The 17,978-nt window shown below is 50.1% G+C and overlaps 1 protein-coding gene across 1 annotated transcript; it reads right to left on the bottom strand.

The window, feature by feature from the left end:
• Nucleotides 1-667: 667 nt before the first annotated feature.
• AARS2 (alanyl-tRNA synthetase 2, mitochondrial) lies at nt 668-17,856 on the bottom strand. The gene is made up of 22 exons (XM_058020206.1): nt 17,632-17,856; nt 17,105-17,293; nt 16,384-16,529; nt 15,434-15,628; nt 14,805-14,949; nt 14,243-14,388; nt 13,835-13,943; nt 13,469-13,507; nt 12,710-12,821; nt 12,045-12,172; nt 11,174-11,324; nt 9,270-9,439; nt 8,153-8,266; nt 7,280-7,420; nt 6,506-6,643; nt 5,998-6,107; nt 4,788-4,896; nt 3,159-3,281; nt 2,717-2,827; nt 1,809-1,892; nt 1,560-1,670; nt 668-1,182 (listed from the first exon to the last, which is right to left on the bottom strand). The coding sequence occupies exons 1-22, from the start codon at nt 17,854-17,856 to the stop codon at nt 1,018-1,020; spliced, it is 2,961 nt and encodes a 986-aa protein (XP_057876189.1). The 3' UTR covers nt 668-1,017.
• Nucleotides 17,857-17,978: the final 122 nt, after the last annotated feature.

Here is a 17,978-nt window from a genome sequence, read left to right as displayed (position 1 = left end):
GGGTGAAAACCTGCCTTGTATCACTATTCTGTTGCACTTCTGGCTCAGCTACCATTTATGATCCCTATTTAGGTCAATACTGTATCTAAAGTAATGATGCTTTGGCTAGGAGCTCTTAACACTGAAGTCTGAAATGTCTTTATTAATTGAATTTGCGGGGTCCACCACGGCTTGTGAAAACGAACCAGTTTATGAGATGTGCTATCCTCAAAACAAAGCAGGGCACAGTCCTGCTGCAGGGACCTCCATGCTGCAACAGAGCAACAGTTTCCATTCTCACAACTCATTACATCAGTGCTGGTTTTTAGGTATGAGACAGTAAGGAGCCAGAAGAAAGGACTTGCAAGGGAGTGTCAGGAAGAAACAGAGTTAACATTCATTCAAAGCAAAGAGGTGGAGAGGGGGACAATTTTGCTCCCTCAGTGCTGAGGACTGGCTTCAGCTCTAGCCATTGCAAAGCCTAACAAGCCTGAGCCCACAAGCAAGGTGGGATTTCTTTAATTTCTAAATTAGAGTAGCAATTTTAATCAGAGGGGTGCCCTGAATTCTGCAGTAGGAAGGAACTCCTTAGATAAGAGTACATGCTGATTTCTGGAGCAGCAGGGGCAGAATGAACCCCTCTGCCAGAGCACAAAAAAAAAAAAAAGGTGCAGCTACAAGAAACATCAGGTGATTGGATACTCTGCCTTTTAATGGCTTTAAGACAACAGTGCCAACTTCCCATGTTCTCACAAAATCTCTGTGCTGGTCTTGTGGCAAGATTTGCAGTGTTCCATGAGAAGCAGATCTGCTCTTGCGACTGGTGCTTTCCAAGGCTCCATTCCCAAAGGCTCGTGCTGAGAACGGGCAGCACCCTTCTGTCAGTGGGGTCTCTGCTGATCCTGGATGGGCAGAAGTCCAGTGCTCCAAGGCAGAGGTTGCAGCAATGTTCAGCTGCTCATGCTTTCAGATGGGCACAGTATATGCTTGGTATCAAGTGTCCAGCTGGGTGCATACAGCTGTGCTGGCACCAAAGCATCACAGTTTGCTCTGAGCGAACTCCAGTGCAGTGGTCAGGGCTCCCTGCATGCCTTTGGCATTTCCACTGCCCTTAGCCACGATGGGAGAGCCTCCTGCCCTCCCTTCCATCTGAGTACAGACAGCCACAGCCCAGTCAGCAGCAGAGAAACCAGGGAGGCAGCTCTGGGGAAGAGACACGGGCAAGTTATTTGTACTGTAAGGCAGCCTGCAGTGTATGAATAAAGAAAGGTAACAGCATACTCTCCTCACCCAGCCTGAGGCAGTCCTGACCCTGAGGACCACAAAGGCTGAGCTTACATGTTAATGCTGTGTCTTGCCCCTGGGCAAACACTGCCTGGAGGATCCAGGGATATCTGGGCCCAAGAGAGACTGAAAGCACATCTGGTCCCAGTACAGGCATCTCAGGTCCTGCCCCTGTGTGATTAACCACCAACACTGGGCAAAACCCCAGGAAAAGCCTCCAGCAGGACCTGCTGAGCAGTGGGTGCAGCCCCCCTTGCCAGGCAGGTTCCCCTTGTGTCTATCAGGGTTCTGCTTACCTTGGACACCTGACAGGCACAGAGCACCTCACCCGAAGCCTGAGGGCTGAGCAGCAAGACTGAGGTGCCAGGAGACTTGTCACACAGCTGGTTCACTACTTTCATTAGGATCTAGGAGAGGCAGGGACAACAGAGGTCAGGCAACAGCAAAGAAGACCAGCAGCCAGCAGAAAATGTGCCCAGCAACTCCCTCTTGCTGTTTGCAGCACCTGAGGTACACTGGGCCAACAAAGAATGTGGATTACTCACAGAGAGGGAATCAACTGGGATAGTATCAATGATGACAGGCTGGTTGCAGTATTTTGCTAGCAAGATTTGTGCCACCTTCTCAGCCTGGAGGGAGAAAAACACAGCACTTTGAAGGGCTACAGGTGGCACAGGGTGGGCTGCATGGGGATATATCTGCACTGCTCTGTAGGACAGACAGGAGATGTTTGATAGCAGAAGTCAAATCAGACTAGCAGCCTGAAATCTCTATCTCCAGTGGAGAGCTGTACAGCCCTCCTTCCCAAATGCAAGCAGAGATGAACCCCTGCAAAAGTGGAATACAAGTGACTCATTCAGTCCCCAGACTCTCTCCTAGAACCTATACAGTGCCACATGTCTCAGGAAGGCTTCTGTGGCAAGATGTTCCTACTTTAAGAAAGGGACAATTCTTCCTGAGATATCTAAGTTAGCAGTAAGTATTTCTAATCTGCTTTTAATGTAAATTGGCAGAACACAAACACATGTGAGAAACACAGCAAAATCCATGTAGCTGGAGGACTCTGTCCTGTCACTGACTGTGTAACTTTGTTAAGCCCTCTGTGAGAACCATCTCATCTTCTCCATGCATAAACAAGGAGGTGATGCCCAATGCCTATTGGTGATGGCCAAAAGTGCTGGTATTTGGGCTCTGTTCTCACAGACAGGGAGACATGGAAATTCTGCAGGTGCTAAAAGCCCACCCAGTCATTCTCTGCATTTTAACCAAGGGCCCCACAAACAACAGCCAATGAAACCAACCCAACACAGGGCCTGCGTTGCACCATGAGTGATTGTATGGGCTTTCTTCTGCCTTCTGAGTGACTGAGTGGCTCTGAAGTGTGACAGAGACATCAGGTCCACTGCTGTGTGCCATCAGCTGACTGCAAGTCAGTGTGCTGCTGCCTCAGTACCTGCTGCAGCTCCAGTTTCTTGACAGCTGTGTTGGCTGTTCGCTGTAGTGCTTTCAGGATGGTCTGCAGTTCTTTTCTTTGCCACTGGGGCATTGCAGTGCTGGCCACCACCTGCAAGACAATTTGCTCTGTAAGAACATTAAACTGTGCCCCTAGACATAAACTGCCAGTTCTCTGGGAGGTCAGGCTGGAGCATGGCCTCTCCGCAGACCCTGCTTTAACCAGGGCAGCCAGTCACAGTGCTAAGCAGCTTTCTCTTTTCAGCTGCCCATCTGCAACACAGCCACCTGGACACTGGCAAAAATCCTTGTGACCAAAGAGGCAACAGCAGGTAGCAACTTGCCCTTGCTACTGACCACGGTAGGATGTGAACCTGATAGGGAAAGAGTCCTGTGTCTCATGTGCCCATGCTGGGCCTTCTGTACAGGAGTGTAACCCTTACTTTGGTCAAGTGGCCCACTTCTTTGGAGAGGTTCTGCATCTCAGGAATAGAGGTGACCCTCTGCTTCATCCGTAGGGAGACAGAGTCCACTTCCATAGCCAAGCACTGGCCTACTTCCCGGGCCTGCAGAGATGGAAGGAATGCATGCTTCAAATGCAGCAGCAGAAACAGTCCACAGGGATGGAGAAAGCAGGGAGACAGCAAGGTCATGAACACTGAAGTGCTGCTCAGAATCCAGTCAGAAGACACCTACAGATGGTTTAGGAATGACTGCTCCTGCAAGACTCTGAAATACAACATTCCTCTCTAGATTTGCAACCAACACTAGATGATCACACTCAGGCAGACCAAGCTGTTGAGCTTTAGGTGATATTTATGGTCAAAATTCATGTTTCCTCAAAAATTTGCACCAAAATCATCAGGATTTCATTGAGGAGAAACTGGGGAGCTCTGTGGAGCATCTTAGAAATCTTTTCCCATTAGCAAATGCAATCTTGAAACTGCTGACTGAAGAAACAAGAGAAAAAACACTAACACTAAAAGAAACCTCATCAGCCATTGAAGCATATTTCCTGAGTTTACCTATCCTGATATATTTCTTATTGTTTTTCACCAACAATGCTACTATAAATAATTTTTAAAAAAATTTATTACAAGCTTTTTTCACCAGTGCAAATCCTTATGTTTTGGAGCATTTCCTCCCTGCCAGATCTCTGTGCCCAGGATGATCCTGCAAGACTTAAGGGAAGGAGAGCAGAGGACTGCTCTGCCTAGCTAGGATACACAACCCTTGTTCCAAGTAAATCTCTCTGCAGTCTCCCTTGTCTCATTAACACTTGCACAGAGCTCCTCTCAGGGGCTCTCCAGGTCAGCACTTCCAGCAAACATGCAGATGTGCCCTGCAGCTTTTTGTTCTTCTGCATGAAGAAAAGCCTCTCTGGGACACAGATGCACAGGGGATGGCCAGCCAAAAAGTAACAGATTTGCAGGGGTGGGCTTTGCCTTTACTCTTTCCAATTCCAGTGACTATGAGTCACTCTCCTCTGATAGCAGCCTTAAAGGAAGAGGGAAAGCTTATGGGACACCTGACACTTCCAAATACTCAAAGGACAGAGTGATCTCACAAACACAATAGTATGTTGTTCACTTTTTATACAGAACCAGCCAGACCAGAATCACAGTTTAGCAGGAGAAAGACTAAAGACAGGAAGCAAAAGGGCTGTAAGAATGAGGCCAAAACCCTGTAATCATAAAGTGCAAATACAGCTGTGATAGGCAGGAGGCAAAATCAATGCACCAAGAATTACACCTTAAAATACCTACTGGGGGATTGAAATTTATAGACCAGAGGCTTCCTGATATTTTGTGCAAGTTTTTATCTGGAAAGGGGAGTCTGAAGGGAGAAATGAAGGTCAAGGAGACGGAGAACTAGGATGGGAGGGAAAGGAGGTGAATAGTGAGGTACAGCAGCAGAGCTGAGTCCAAGGCTGAAGCAGGAAGCCAGATGTGGCACAGCAGGGAGGCTCCAACCAAAGCAGTGGGGAGCTAATTGTCTATGAGGAACCTACAAAGGTTGGTCCTTCTGGCAGTGCCTTGACATGGCAGAAATGTCATTTCCCTCTTTCTCACCTCTTTGGCTCGTCCCCCTGTCACTGCAATGACACGGCTAATGCCTTTGACAAGCTGGCGCTCGCTGATGATGGCCAGGTCTTCCACAGAGCCTGTCTGGAGAAGGTGCCTAGAACGTCAGCAGAGAACAGGAAAGAAAGCAAGTTGCTCTTTACAAACGGAAATCAGGAACCCTGCTTTCTTTTTCAAAAACTCTGAAGTCCAGCAGTCCTTTCCTAATCCTAATCCCAGTACTTTGAATCCTTTTCCATCCCTAAAATCCTGATGGAACCTTGTCCGGCAAGAGACAGCAGAGTTGAGGCTACTCCAGAGGAACCTCTGTGCTCCCTGCCCAGCAGGCTCCAGTCAAATGGTGCAGCCAAGTTCTGTCCTCCTTTCCTCTCCTTCAGCAGTGAGATGAATTGGTGTTTTTCTCCTCTACTCAGCTCCTCTACCCCACCCCTCTCCTGTCAGGCCAGCTCACTGCCTGGCCAGCAGACTCCAGACAAAGGACAGTTGTGCAGTCTCAGGACACTGACAACCTCCCTTTTCCTTCTTGTTTATTCAATGCTGGGTATGAAAACTACAGTGTCTTGGGTTCTGTTACCACAAGCAATCATTCCAGACATCTACACAAGAATTTATCATCTCCCATGCACTTTCTTATCCCAGTACTCCCACAAGAAGATCTCATGGGTAAACAATTGCTCATTTTCAGTTCTATCTGCTCTAAGGCCAGTTTGTTCCTTCTTTTTTTTTTTTTCTTGGTGTCAGCACTGTCCTAAGATGGATTAACTTTTATTCTACTCTCATTACTGCTAAAAGCAGAAGAGGGTGAAGATAATTAATTAAAATAATCAGAGCAGTCTCAAGTTCTCACAGCTGAATTGGAGTCTCCAGCCTGGCACCCAGCCCTTTTCTAACCTCAAAGACAAAGCACCATAACCCTGGTGTGACAAGTCACACACACCTTTCCCATCCTCTGCTGGTGGCCTGTGGCTTCCAGGTTGGTTTCAGACTATGAAGTAAGGAAAAATGCTGCGCATTTTTTTACAGTTTGCTCACCCTGGAACTTCCAAAGCTTTGTAAATAGCCCATCCTGTCCTCACAATATTTTTCCAGTGAGGAAACTTAGTTTCACAGGGACAGGGATGTGAGCTTGTAGTGATGTTTCTACCTCAGCCACCAGTGCCCACACACATGCCTTCTGGCTGCAAGAAAAGTCACTTACGTCCCACAGCAGAGCTCCACAGAGGTCTGCATTGCAGCCTTGGAGTCACAGGTCAGCACATTCTCCACAGGGACCCCCAGGGACACTATCCTCACTGGATCTGGATAGCCCTGACAGAGGAGACAGGGATCAGCAGCTAACAACGTGGTTGTGCAGGGGCACTTACAGACTAACTACACAGCTTCAGGTGTCTGCCTCATTTTCCCCTATTCTAGAGGAGCCCCTGAGTCAGGGGTGGCACTACTTGTCCCCCACAACCAGCCACCAGTGGGAAAAAAATAATTGGTGACACAACAGGCTTTTGGTCTACAGGCATAAACAGAAAGCCTGTGAATCACCAGTCTCCATGTTTAACAACAGTGTCTTGAAACCTCATCTCTGTCCTATTTTCCCATCTGAGTTTTGGGAGACAATTCCCTTGCAGAGAGATGTGTCAACATCTCGTGTCCCAGATGATTCCTGCTGAAGGAGAAGGCTCATGAAGATGTGTGCTGCCACCCTGTCATACCTCATCCACTGCACGGACTCCCTCAACTCTTCTTGCCAGTGTGAGGGGCACTTCAGCCATATGCACCACCTCATTTTTCTGGATCAGGTCCTGGACCACTTGCTCCACTTGCTGCAGCTGCTCCACAGTCACATGGCCCTGAGGAAGCAAATCAGCCACACTCAGGAGAAGCCTCCTGAGAGGTACAGAATGAAGGAGGGAGATCTGGGGCACAGCCACCAGATGACTCAGCTTGAGCGCACCACTCTTCCCCTGCATCTCATCTTCTCTGCTTGTAAAAGGGAACTGTGAACATCATGGCCCTCCCACCTTCTCCTCCCATGAGAGATAAGGATTTTTGATGCAAGAGCCTCAGCCAAAGTCTTCAAAAGAAATACTAGAATGAGTGACAGGTTACCAGGGCCAGCACTCAGTCTGACCCAAAGCTTCACAAATACTCTCACCTGAATGTCCAGTACAGACATCAGGTATGTGCCACAGCCAAGCACCATTTCTCAAAGATTCCTTTACACTATTTTGTGTCAGTCTCATGGCCACTGGCCTTGCTAAGTCCTTTCCCTTCTGACCCCCATTCATCCCCTCAGCAAGCCCTGCTTAGGGTCAAATCAATGCCAATGGACACAGTCATATCCAGAGGACCGAGCTTCATTGCTCAGATGAAGTGTGACTTGTGTCCAAAGGAGTGATTATGGGGAGAGGGGACAAATCCTGGAGAGAAGAGCTGCACTGGAATGCTGGTAGTGCTGAGAACAGGGGACTGGATTTCAGAGTCACCTTGGTGTCAAAGTCGAAGCGCAGCCGCTCTGGTGTCACGTGGGAGCCCCGCTGCTCGGTGCTGTCCCCCAGCACGCGCCGGAGCGCGAAGTTCAGCAGGTGGGTGGCAGTGTGGTTCGTCATGCAGGCCAGGCGCCGCGCCTGCAAGCACACAGCACCATTAGAGGGACTGCTGGCCCTCCTCAGCTCAGGGGAGCGGGGCATGGCACAAAGGAAAACGCTCCTATCCCCTCCTATCGGGACAGGAGAAGATGGAGGAAAACCAACAGGTAGTGTCAGATGAGTTATGTGACAGGGCAGATCTAACTCCTTTCTCCATGGGATCATCTTTGTAAAACAGTAACGGGTAAGCTGGATACTTTTGGACAAACCGATGGTGTTGGAATGTTGGGCGACACAAGACAAATTATGGACTTTGGACCTGGTTAACAGGAGAGATCTGATAACAGGATACCTTGGCAAAAGCAAACAGAACTTTGAAAATTAGACCTAGATTGCAAGAAGATTAAATCAAACAGGTTTACCAGAAAAAGAAAATCCCATTAAACTCTGCAAGCAAGAAATGTTGTTATATGCACAAGTTTGTGTATGTGATTTTAACCTAACCATTATAGTACACATTACTAGTCTCCCTGAAATAGTATATAAGTGTTTGTATCCCACAATAAAATTGGATTCTGATCACTGAGTCAGTCTCCCTGTCTCTCCCTGTTGCCGACACAATGGCTCACAAGGATTACAGTCAGCTGTGATATCTCCTTCCCACTGCACACTATGATGAAGAACAGTCTCAAGAATACAAGGGACAAAGATCTGCTGTGCCTGGGTTCTCAGGGCATCACAAGGAAAAGGTTAAGAGCACTCAGTCATCACCTCATCCACAAAGAGCTGCACTTGGTCGCCAGCACGCAGGGTCTCCACAGCAGTGACCTCATGGATCACGTAGCCACCACAGAGATGAACTGACTCTACAGGGAAGAGTACATCCTGAGCAAAGAGACAGAAAAATTAGTTAGGACATAGGGAAGATCCAAATATCTGTGCTATGTACCTGCCTGACCCTACTGGGAAACACAATTCCCACCGATCCCTTAAAAGACAGGGATGGGGTGGGAAAAGCAGAGAGAAGCTTACTGCAAACATAACCAAGGTGTCCCAGAGCTCACCTGTACCCAGCCACTCACTACACAGTATGCTGGGGCTGCCAGCTTGCAGTGGAGGGGCAGTAACACCATGCAGGCTGACAAATTTTCTTAACAACTATGCTCATCCATGCGAAAATGAACAGCATCTCCCAAGGCATGTCTCTGGCACCCAAGGCACAATTTCTGCCTCACTGGGATGGCAACAAAACTGGACCACCACTATAGCTTGGGGAGAAGTGCTGAGCAAGGCACTGTAACCCTCTGCAAGGCTAAAAAGGCCCAGGGGTGATTATCAAGACCAGGAAATGGGGAAAGGAGAAAATGCTGCACTCTGTGTAACTTCCCAGGACAGGGTCAAAGCTCTTCCTTTGGCAAGGCTGAAGGAACATGCTGCAGAAGTGGAGGTCCTCCCTGATGCTCTTGGGAGGAAGAAGAGTTTTTGCACTGGGTCTCAGGTTGGGCAGCACTTGCAGCTGTCCAGGACTGACCAGAGAGAAGTTACTCAGTTCACAGACTCTCTGATCTATGTTTGCCTTCTCTCAGCATTACAACCCCAGCTGGCAAGAACACAGCACACTGAAGGAAGACCTGAGAAGGTAGACACTTTGGTCTTCCTCAGCAAGATGAAATTGCAAAGGGCTGTGAGAGACAACCAGAGCAGCAAGAATGCCCTTGTGAAGTTACTGCTGATTCTGCCTTACCCCACCAACTCTGATGCTATGCCAAGGAAACTGTCAAGAGTCAGCAGCTTGCAAATTAACACAGCAGAACAAGCCATCACTTGGAGAATCCTGCCTGGCCTCAGAACCCATGGCAGCCTTGGGTTAGGCAGCAAAGGGCCTTACCTGCTGTCCTAAACGTATCATGTAGCCTTGGTCAGAGTCCTGCCCTCCCTGCTGTGCATAGAAGTTAGTCCTGTCCAAGATGACACCACAGCGCTGCCCTGCCCCTACCTCCTTCTGGAGACACTGATCTCTGTACAGCATCAGCACAGTGGCCTGGCACGGGCTGAACTCTGTCAGGGGGAAGAAGAGAGCAGCAGTTAGTGCACACAGCCTGTCAGACTGCAACAGGAAAGGAGGGATCACTTCCCCTGCCAACCCTGTCAACACTGAAAGCTGGCACTTTGCCTTGGTAGGAGAGGAACAGCTACGGGCAGAAGGGACAAAGGACTGGAACTAAGTCACCCCTCACTCTCCTAATGACAGAGTAGCAGCTAAGCAGGCAGGGACACCCAATCCAGCTCCACATGAGCCTGGCAGAAGAAAATGTAACACAGACACATCTGCATCTTGCTACACTGCAAGCTTGGCAAACCTGACTCTGATGAAGATGCTGTGGACAGGGGCAGCAGGGATGTCACGTTCCTGGGTGCAGCAAGCTTCTAACATGCTTTCCTGTAGGCTCCTTGAACCCAGATTTGGGCACTATGGACCAGTGGACCATGAGGTGGGTGTGCAACTGGCTGGGCACAGGGCCCCAGCGAGAATTGCTCAGTAGTTCAATGCTCAACTGATATTCAGCTACTGGCAGAGCTACTTGGTGGCTGATATAAGGGACACCACCACTTAATATCTTCATTAATGGCTATCCATGACAAAATGGGATGTACCAATATCCCACTTAATAGGCAGGGATTGGCTGATACATTGAAGAACTGGACTGTTTTTGAAGGCATCTGAGCAGTCTACAGAAACAAACTGACAGAAATCTCAGGTTCTCAGGAGCAAGCTGAACACAAGCCAGCAGGGTGCCCTTGCCTGCCTGCTGAGCTGTATGCACACAAACTAGCCAGCAGTCAAAGAAAGAGGTTATTCATCCCTATTTAGCATTTGGGAGACTACATCTAAAGTATAGGAAATTCTGGCTGTATGTGAAGGAAAAAACCTTTACACACTAAGAGTAATAAAGAACAGGGAATGGATAGGCTGTGAGATTTTTGTCCCTGAAGATACCAAAAACTTATATGGACAAAGCTCTGAGCAATGTGATCCAACTGTGAAACTGATGTTACTTTTAACAAGAAACTGGAGATCCAGAGATCCCCTCCAACCCAAATTATTCCATGATTCAGAAGCTGAGAAGGTGGGACAGCTCTAGTTTGGGGATTTGAGCCAATGTCACAATGCTAGGCTTTTTTCCTCTGTTGTGCTCTTGCTGTAGTATATATAGCTTGAATTGCCTCCCTTTCTGCTTAGCGTGGGCCGCCACCAGCACACTGGGTAACAGGGAGTTGGCTGTACACAGCCTTCTCTAATTGTCTGTGACAGCCACCCCACCTCTTGCTCCCTGTGGCTTATCTCGATGCGTTCCCTGGAGCATCAGCAGCCTCAGTCACCCTTGGTGACAAAAGCCTGCGCTGGCACCTAGCGGCCTGCCAGGGAAACAGCAAGGGCACGGTTCCACACAGACACCTAAACCCTTGCGTAACCATCCTTCTTTCTCCCGAGCACACACCCAGGAGCCTAATTGCTGGAGACAGACTTATCTCTAGAAGAAATCAACAGTCCCTGTTTCACCACTGCACCCAGTGGTGCCAACCCGGAGCTCAGCCCAGAGCCTTCCTAGGGTCGTGCCAACAGCACTAAGAAAAGCACCCTGTTAGGGATCAGGTACAGGGGTAGGGAACAGATGTGGCAGCAAGGTTTGGAGCACAAAGAACACGTTGTACATGCATGGGGTTAGGCAGCAAAAGCAGCCACGAGAGGGACTCCAGCAGAGCTTGCTGTCAGGGGGGCTGGGCACTCACCGTAGTGCCCGTGCTGCCCCAGGGCGTAGGCGTACTTGGGAGAGTCGTCTGTGGCAGGCACCCTGCTGCCCTGCAGCCGAGCCAGCGAGTGCACATCCAGGTGGGTGTTGGTGCTCCCTGGCTCTCCTGCCTGGGGGCCACCAGCCTTCCGCTGCAGCAGAGCAAAGGCACAGTTAGATGGGAGATCCCTGGGGGCAAGCAAACAGCTCATTGGAGCTGAAAGGCTAGGAATGGCTTCTTCCACCTCCATGGCTAGTTCAGGTCCAGGCTGATGTAGGCTACTGCAAACTAACCCGTCCCTTCAAGCCTCACAAGCACAGAATACCACTCTGTGCTAGCCGTGAGCCAGGCCATAGCACCTGCTAACACATCCCTGCTGGCACAGCCTGCTGTGTGGCTGTGAAGGCCATTAAAGCTCAGGAGAGCAAGGCCTCAAGCCAATTACTGCACTAGGGAGTGGTGGTGGTGGGTGGGCAGTGCAAGTATTTCAGCACTACAGAGGTCATGGCAGTTTTGTAAACTTCATAAATAATTTGCAGATTCAGCTGTCTAAGCTGGTTCTACTTTGTGTGAGAAGTTAGACTACATGACTAACAGAGGACTGTCCCAACCTATTTAAATATTTCATAACCTTCACTCCCACATCATAAAATACCTGAAGAAAAATCACCAACCAATACTTCAGTTCCACATTCAGAAACAAGGGGATTGCGATGACACTGCTATTTCAGACTCACTTCCCCTTCAGGGAGAAGGCATGTAGCCCTGTGGTGCTCTGAAGAGCCTCAGCAGTGAAAGGGATCCTGCTTCCACGTTCACATGAGACAGGTAAGGCTTTAAATTATTATGACAAGGCAGGTCTCCCTCTTACCTTTGCATCTTCCAGAACAAGTTCATTAAAAGCAGCTGAGTCCAAACTGATTCCCTTCTCTTCAAGCATCAAGTCAATCAGATCCAGAGGGAATCCTAAACTCCCATAGAGAGACCAGGCTACTTCAGCTGTAAGACAAAAAGAAGGTCAAGAACTCTGTGAGAACACAGAAAGCAAAGGCATCTCAAGATCTGTCTGGATGGGACCAATCTAGTGTGTGCTTTGGTAACTGGATCCACCTGTATTGTGTGCAACTGTACAGTTAATGCGGAAAAGAAGCTTTGGAGCTCTTGCATGGGACTGAGTATTAATAATGCTCCACAGCCCCCTTCCTGCTAAAATTCAGTGCAGCACATCCACACAGGCAGCTGCACTGGTTGGGTCCTGTGCTACTCCTCTCAGCTGTGTCTTACAATGACTTCATTGATCAGTCAGTAAAACAGCAAGGGAATGTTTCTAACTTGCCTGGTACCTAGTTTGTTGTGAGGACAAAGTACTAGAAATCAACTGCAATCTGAAGAAAGGAACATCTGCTCCTCTGTCTGGGGCTAGAGTGTCACAGAAAATGTAGGGGAGGCAAACATCCACCAGTTTTGACTGCAATGCTTATGAGGACCTGGAGCAAACTGTCTCTAAGTGCAGCTTGTCAGAGGAAGGACACTCACCTGGGAAATTTGTGGAGGGCTCCATCTGCTGCACCGTGCGCTCGATGATACGCCTCCCACGCTCCAGGGAGGACAGAAATGCGGCCTCGTTCTCATTGATGATATCCTTGATCTGCCCAAGGATCAGAAGGGTTACCCACATTGCAGGGAGTTCCCCAGCTCAGCTCAGCCCTGCTCAGTCAGCTCAAAGCATATCAACCAGCCTTTTTTTTCTGCACGTATCCACCACAACATGGCTCTGATGCATTATTGAACAGTGCCAAAGTCATTGTGTCTCCTGTCACCATTCCTGTCAAAGAAATATTGACCGTCCATGTGGGGAAAGCTTTAGGCTGACAAATGTTCCCTATTGGGCATTCATATCTGTGACCCAATTACAACTGTATGTCTGGAACAGCCAGAGAAGTTGCTGTCAGTGGAAGCAAGCTGGACTAGCCTTAAGTCATCGCTCCACTTTAGACAAAGGGTACCCAGGCGAGGACAGGCTGTACTTGCACTCAACCAAAAAAGCCACTGTAGCTTTTTTAGAGCAACAGCCGCCTTACACAGCACATGCAGTCCCTGGTAAGGACCTAGTGGACCATATGGAAATCTGCCACAGATACTTGTGCCCAGAACATCTCAGTCCACCCATGAGAACATGGCTGCGGAGGAGGCTATGTAAACTCCTCCAGCTAAATCCCAAGGGTGAGATGATTTCTGGGCTTGAGAGCAGTGCCTCACAAAAATAATGAGACAAGGGGATTCCACATTGCTCACCTGGTTGGCATTCCTTGTCAGCTCTGGATAAGCATCTCCCTGTGGAAGTGAGCCTCAGTTAGTGATAACATCCTCAGAATCTTCCACAGGGGATCTCAAAGCATGTCACAAACATTACAGAGGTTACTTGCATACATTCACACATGCTTATGCTGACTGCACTATTGGTGACACTAGGTCCCCTCCCTCCCATCACAAGTGATATGGGGACATGAGGTTTTTAATGCTGGAATGCATAACATCAGGTACACCTTCCTGGAGCTCTTTCCCATCCAAGACTGACTCCTGACAGCGTGCAAAAAACGGACATGGGATTGAACAGGATGTGTGATGACCCTTTTCCCCCAAGACAGCAGTTTTACTCACGAGCACTTCCACTACAGTAGGCACCAGGGAGGCCAGGAGCCCAGGGGGAGCCTGCAGAACTTCAGAGCAAAAGCGCACAGCCCTGCGCAGGATCCGACGCAGCACCAGTCTGAAAACAGAGCAGGTTCCTCAGGCAGCCTTGTGAGCATCCCTGCCCAGCTGCCACATCCAGCATCCCCCAGCTCATCTGGTCTGATTCATCAGCACAGGCCAGCTGCTCCCAACACGCTACACCCATCCAAGGGGAAGTCTGCAGATTGGCACCCCTTCCTGGCTCTCATCTTCCCATCTCCCCAAAAGACCATGTACTCCCTATCTGGGGCCCACACCAGAACCTCTTCCCTGGCTGTTCATATTGCTTCCCAGACCTAACTTCCTCCACCCCCTGCCATTTCCTTATGTCCTTACTCTGCTCCAGAGAAGCCTGGGTAGATGCCATCAGTGATGCACACACACAGGGTGCGGACGTGATCTGCCACCACGCGGTAGGCCATGTTCACATGCCCAACATCAGCATTCCCGACCAAACCTTGGTATCTGGGTGCCCTGCAGCCCTAAAAGGGAAAGTAGAGAGACAAGTCAGCAGACAGTAGTGGCTGCAGAAGAAGTTTCAATGCAAGAGACAGCCAGCTATGCCTGACATGATGTTTTTCAACTACCTCTGAACCTCGTGCACCTAAGATGTATTCATTAAATCCTTCCACAGCACTACAGACAAGACTTCTGTACCTAACACAGGTCAGCCAATGCCCTGGCACTGAGAAACATAAGACACTTTGAAGGAAAAATGAATCAGCAGTGCTGATATCCTGGCGGATTTCCAATCTGGAATTCTCTCTTTTTTCTAGAACATTGCATTGGACCTGGCAGGACATAACCTCCTGTCTCAAGATACTGCTCAGTACCCAGCAAGCAGTCTGTGTTCAAGGAGCTTTTGTTGAGCTGTGACTCTGAGCAGAAGCACCATCACCTTGTGAATGGCATCCAAGATGGGAGTGAAGAGATCTGTGTCATAGTTGGAACGTTTGTTCTGCAGCACTGTCACCAGCCTTTCCAGACCCATTCCTGTATCCACGTGGTGCTGTGGCAAGGGAAGGAGATTCCCCTCCACCTCTCTGTCAGCCAGGCAGGAAAAATAAAAGGCACAAGAGAAGCAAGGATCAGTTCAGGGGCAAAAATAAGGAACAGGTGAATCAAAGAGAGTGGGGGAAGTGAGAGGGGATGGAAACAGTGGGTGACCCAGCATAAGGAAGCTCAGGGACAATAATGACAGCAGCCTGCCTTGGCCCTGTCAGGATCTGACCATCACATAGTCAGGACAGGCTGCAATGTAAGAAAAAAGGCCTCCTCCTCCAGTCTGCTGCAGACCTCAAGAGATCTCTGGAATGCCGCATTAAGGGAGAACAGACAGTGAAGGCTGAAGAAGACAGGGAAATAAAATAAAGGGGGCCAAGAGCCATGCTGGACAAATCTCCATAGCTTCTCTCTTGCTCCTGGTATTACTACCTTCTGGAAAACTGATAAGTCTGAGAATATACACCTGATTTTGGAGTCAGGCTAGGGGGAAAGGCTCTGGAGTTCAGATGATGTGCTTGGTACCTGCTGTACTGCATGAAAACCAAGTTCCAGATCTCCACTACATCGGGGCTGCCCTGGTTCACCAGTGCTGCAGCATTTCTGCCACCACCCACGTGGTCATAGTGGATCTCTGTGCAGGGACCACAGGGGCCTGTGTCTCCCATCTCCCAGAAGTTATCCTTCAATGAGAAAGGAAGCACGTGACTGGCAGGAACCCTGGAAAGGCAAATAGAGATGGCAGTGCTGAGGCATTCACACCAACCACACAGCAGCCTAGATCACAGAGAAAGCTGGAAGAAAAGAATCCTTTCTTCCTACCACAGACTCAAAAAGCAAACACATCAGAATTCCTCTGCTTCTCTACTTCCTTCTGTTCATACAGAATTACTCTGCTCAGTGAGATTAAGTGAGCCAAACCATAGAGGACCCCAGTCTCAGCCCAGAATGACAGGCAAACACAGCCTGGCCCCTGATGACCAAGACAGGCTCTCCACTGGGTCTGTGGAGCACCCTGCTCTTGGGGCAGAGGCAAGACCTGAAAACCATCAGTGGCACAGAGCTGGCTGCCTTGGGTTCAAAGCCTACATCCAGCTGGAACAAGCTCCCAAAGCACAGCAGTGCTCTCTGCAATGGCTGCACCCTCTCACTGAAGCAGCCATTGCCTGCTTTCAGAGAACATACTCTCATGATGGAGAGGAAGCAAAGCACTGGAGATCCTGCACATACTTCATCCAGGCCAGCCAGTTTTAGGCACATACCCACCCCCACTGTCTGAGAATGAACCAAATGTTCAAGAGACCCAGTGAGCTCAGAGCCCAGCTGACTTTTAACAGCCCAAAGAAACCAGAAACAAAATGGGTTGAAAACACACTCTCTGGCCCCTACAGCTGACCAACTAAAGAGCAAATGCAAACTGTGGAAAGTGAGATGTCAGCACCTGCTGCTCAGAACCTCTTCAGTGACACACTCACCCCAGGCGGAGCCACACGTCCCTGCACTCCTCATCTGCGCTCAGCCCCAGCGAGGGGTCGCCCCCAAAGTAGGTGACGTAGAGACGATCTCTGGGGATCTCATAGACCTCTGTCAAGAGCTCCCAGGCCATGCTACATGCCTCCTCCTGAGCAGGTGGGGAACATAAATGAAGCACAGTAATTCAGGAAGGGTCTTTAGAGTGGGAGTTGAACAACAAAGAAGTTAATTTCAGCTGCTTCTCTCCCTTTCTAATTGCCAGTGGAAAACTGACGTTCTTAAAATGTTGTGAAACCTTCAGCATGGTGTGCATCTATGTGCTTACTGGCAGAGTTACATGGATTATTTTCTTTCGAAAGGAAACGTATTCACCACCTAAAAAACCTAGCATCCTTTATTCTTCTTCCCTTTTCAAAATTTCTAGTAATAATCATCAAATGAACTGGTAACCTCTTTTCACCATATTAAGTGGTCAACATTGGCATTCTCACAGAAAACTTTCATTTTTACATGTTGGTTACAGCTTTGGCAGGCTGAGTGCTTTGAGAGTCTGCAGGACACATGCAGCGACAGAGCCCACCTCTGTTCCAGGCCACAGAGTTCCCAGGAATTAATCTGGATCTTACCAAAATGCCTTCTGCACACAGTCCTATGGCACTACAGCACAGCTCTGAAAGGCAGGCTGTGTTTTCCCCTAGAAAGGGTTCACTCCAATCGCCTCACCTTAAAGTAATCCCCAAAGGACCAGTTCCCCAGCATCTCGAAGAAGGTGTGATGGTAAGTATCTCGGCCCACATCCTCCAGGTCGTTGTGCTTCCCTCCCGCACGCACACACTTCTGGCTGTTCACCACGCGCCGGTGCTGGGCCAGCTCGCTCCGGGGGTGCACCGTGCCCAGGAAAATGGGCTTGAACTGGAAACGAGAGACACCCGCTGGGGAGAGATGCCACCCCGCGCAGGGGCCTGCGCCTGGGGCTCCTGATACACAGAACGGGCCGGGCTGGAAGGGACCACGGTGGGTCATCTGCTCCAACCTCCCCGCTTAAACAAGTTCGTTCTAGAACACACGGCACAGGATTGTGTTCACATGGTTCTTAACTATGGCCAGCGAGGGAGACTGCCACAGCACTACGAGAGGCGCCCGGGAGGACGGCGGTGCGGGCAGCCCAAGCAACGCCGGACATCGCCGTGGCAGGGGCACCCTGAGACGCGGAGCGCCGCTGAGCCGGAGGAGGGGAGCGGGGAGAGCACCTGGTTCATGCCCGCGTTGACGAAGAGGAGGCGCGGGTCGCCGCGGGGCCGCACGGGGGCCGAGGGCAGGCGGCGGTGGCCGTGGCGCTCCTCGAAGAAGCGCAGGAAGGCGGCGCGGATCTGCCCCGCCGAGGGGCAGGCGGCACCGCAGCGGCGGGGGCTGCAGCGCCAGCGCCACGGCACCTCCAGCAGCAGCCGCCGCCGGAGCCGGGCGGCCGCAGCCATGGTGGCCCACGGCGGATGGCAGCGCCGGGGCGCCCGGAAGGGGCGGTGCGAGGGGAAGGCGGGACGCGGAGGAGCGCGGCGGGGCTGCGGAAAAGCACCGCGGGACGTTGGGAAAGCATCGC

This window comes from Melospiza georgiana, chromosome 3 (assembly GCF_028018845.1).
Source record: "Melospiza georgiana isolate bMelGeo1 chromosome 3, bMelGeo1.pri, whole genome shotgun sequence".
NCBI classification, from domain to species: domain Eukaryota; kingdom Metazoa; phylum Chordata; class Aves; order Passeriformes; family Passerellidae; genus Melospiza; species Melospiza georgiana.
The sequence above is the reverse complement of the archived record's forward strand: the minus strand, read 5'-3'. Positions and strand labels throughout refer to the sequence as shown.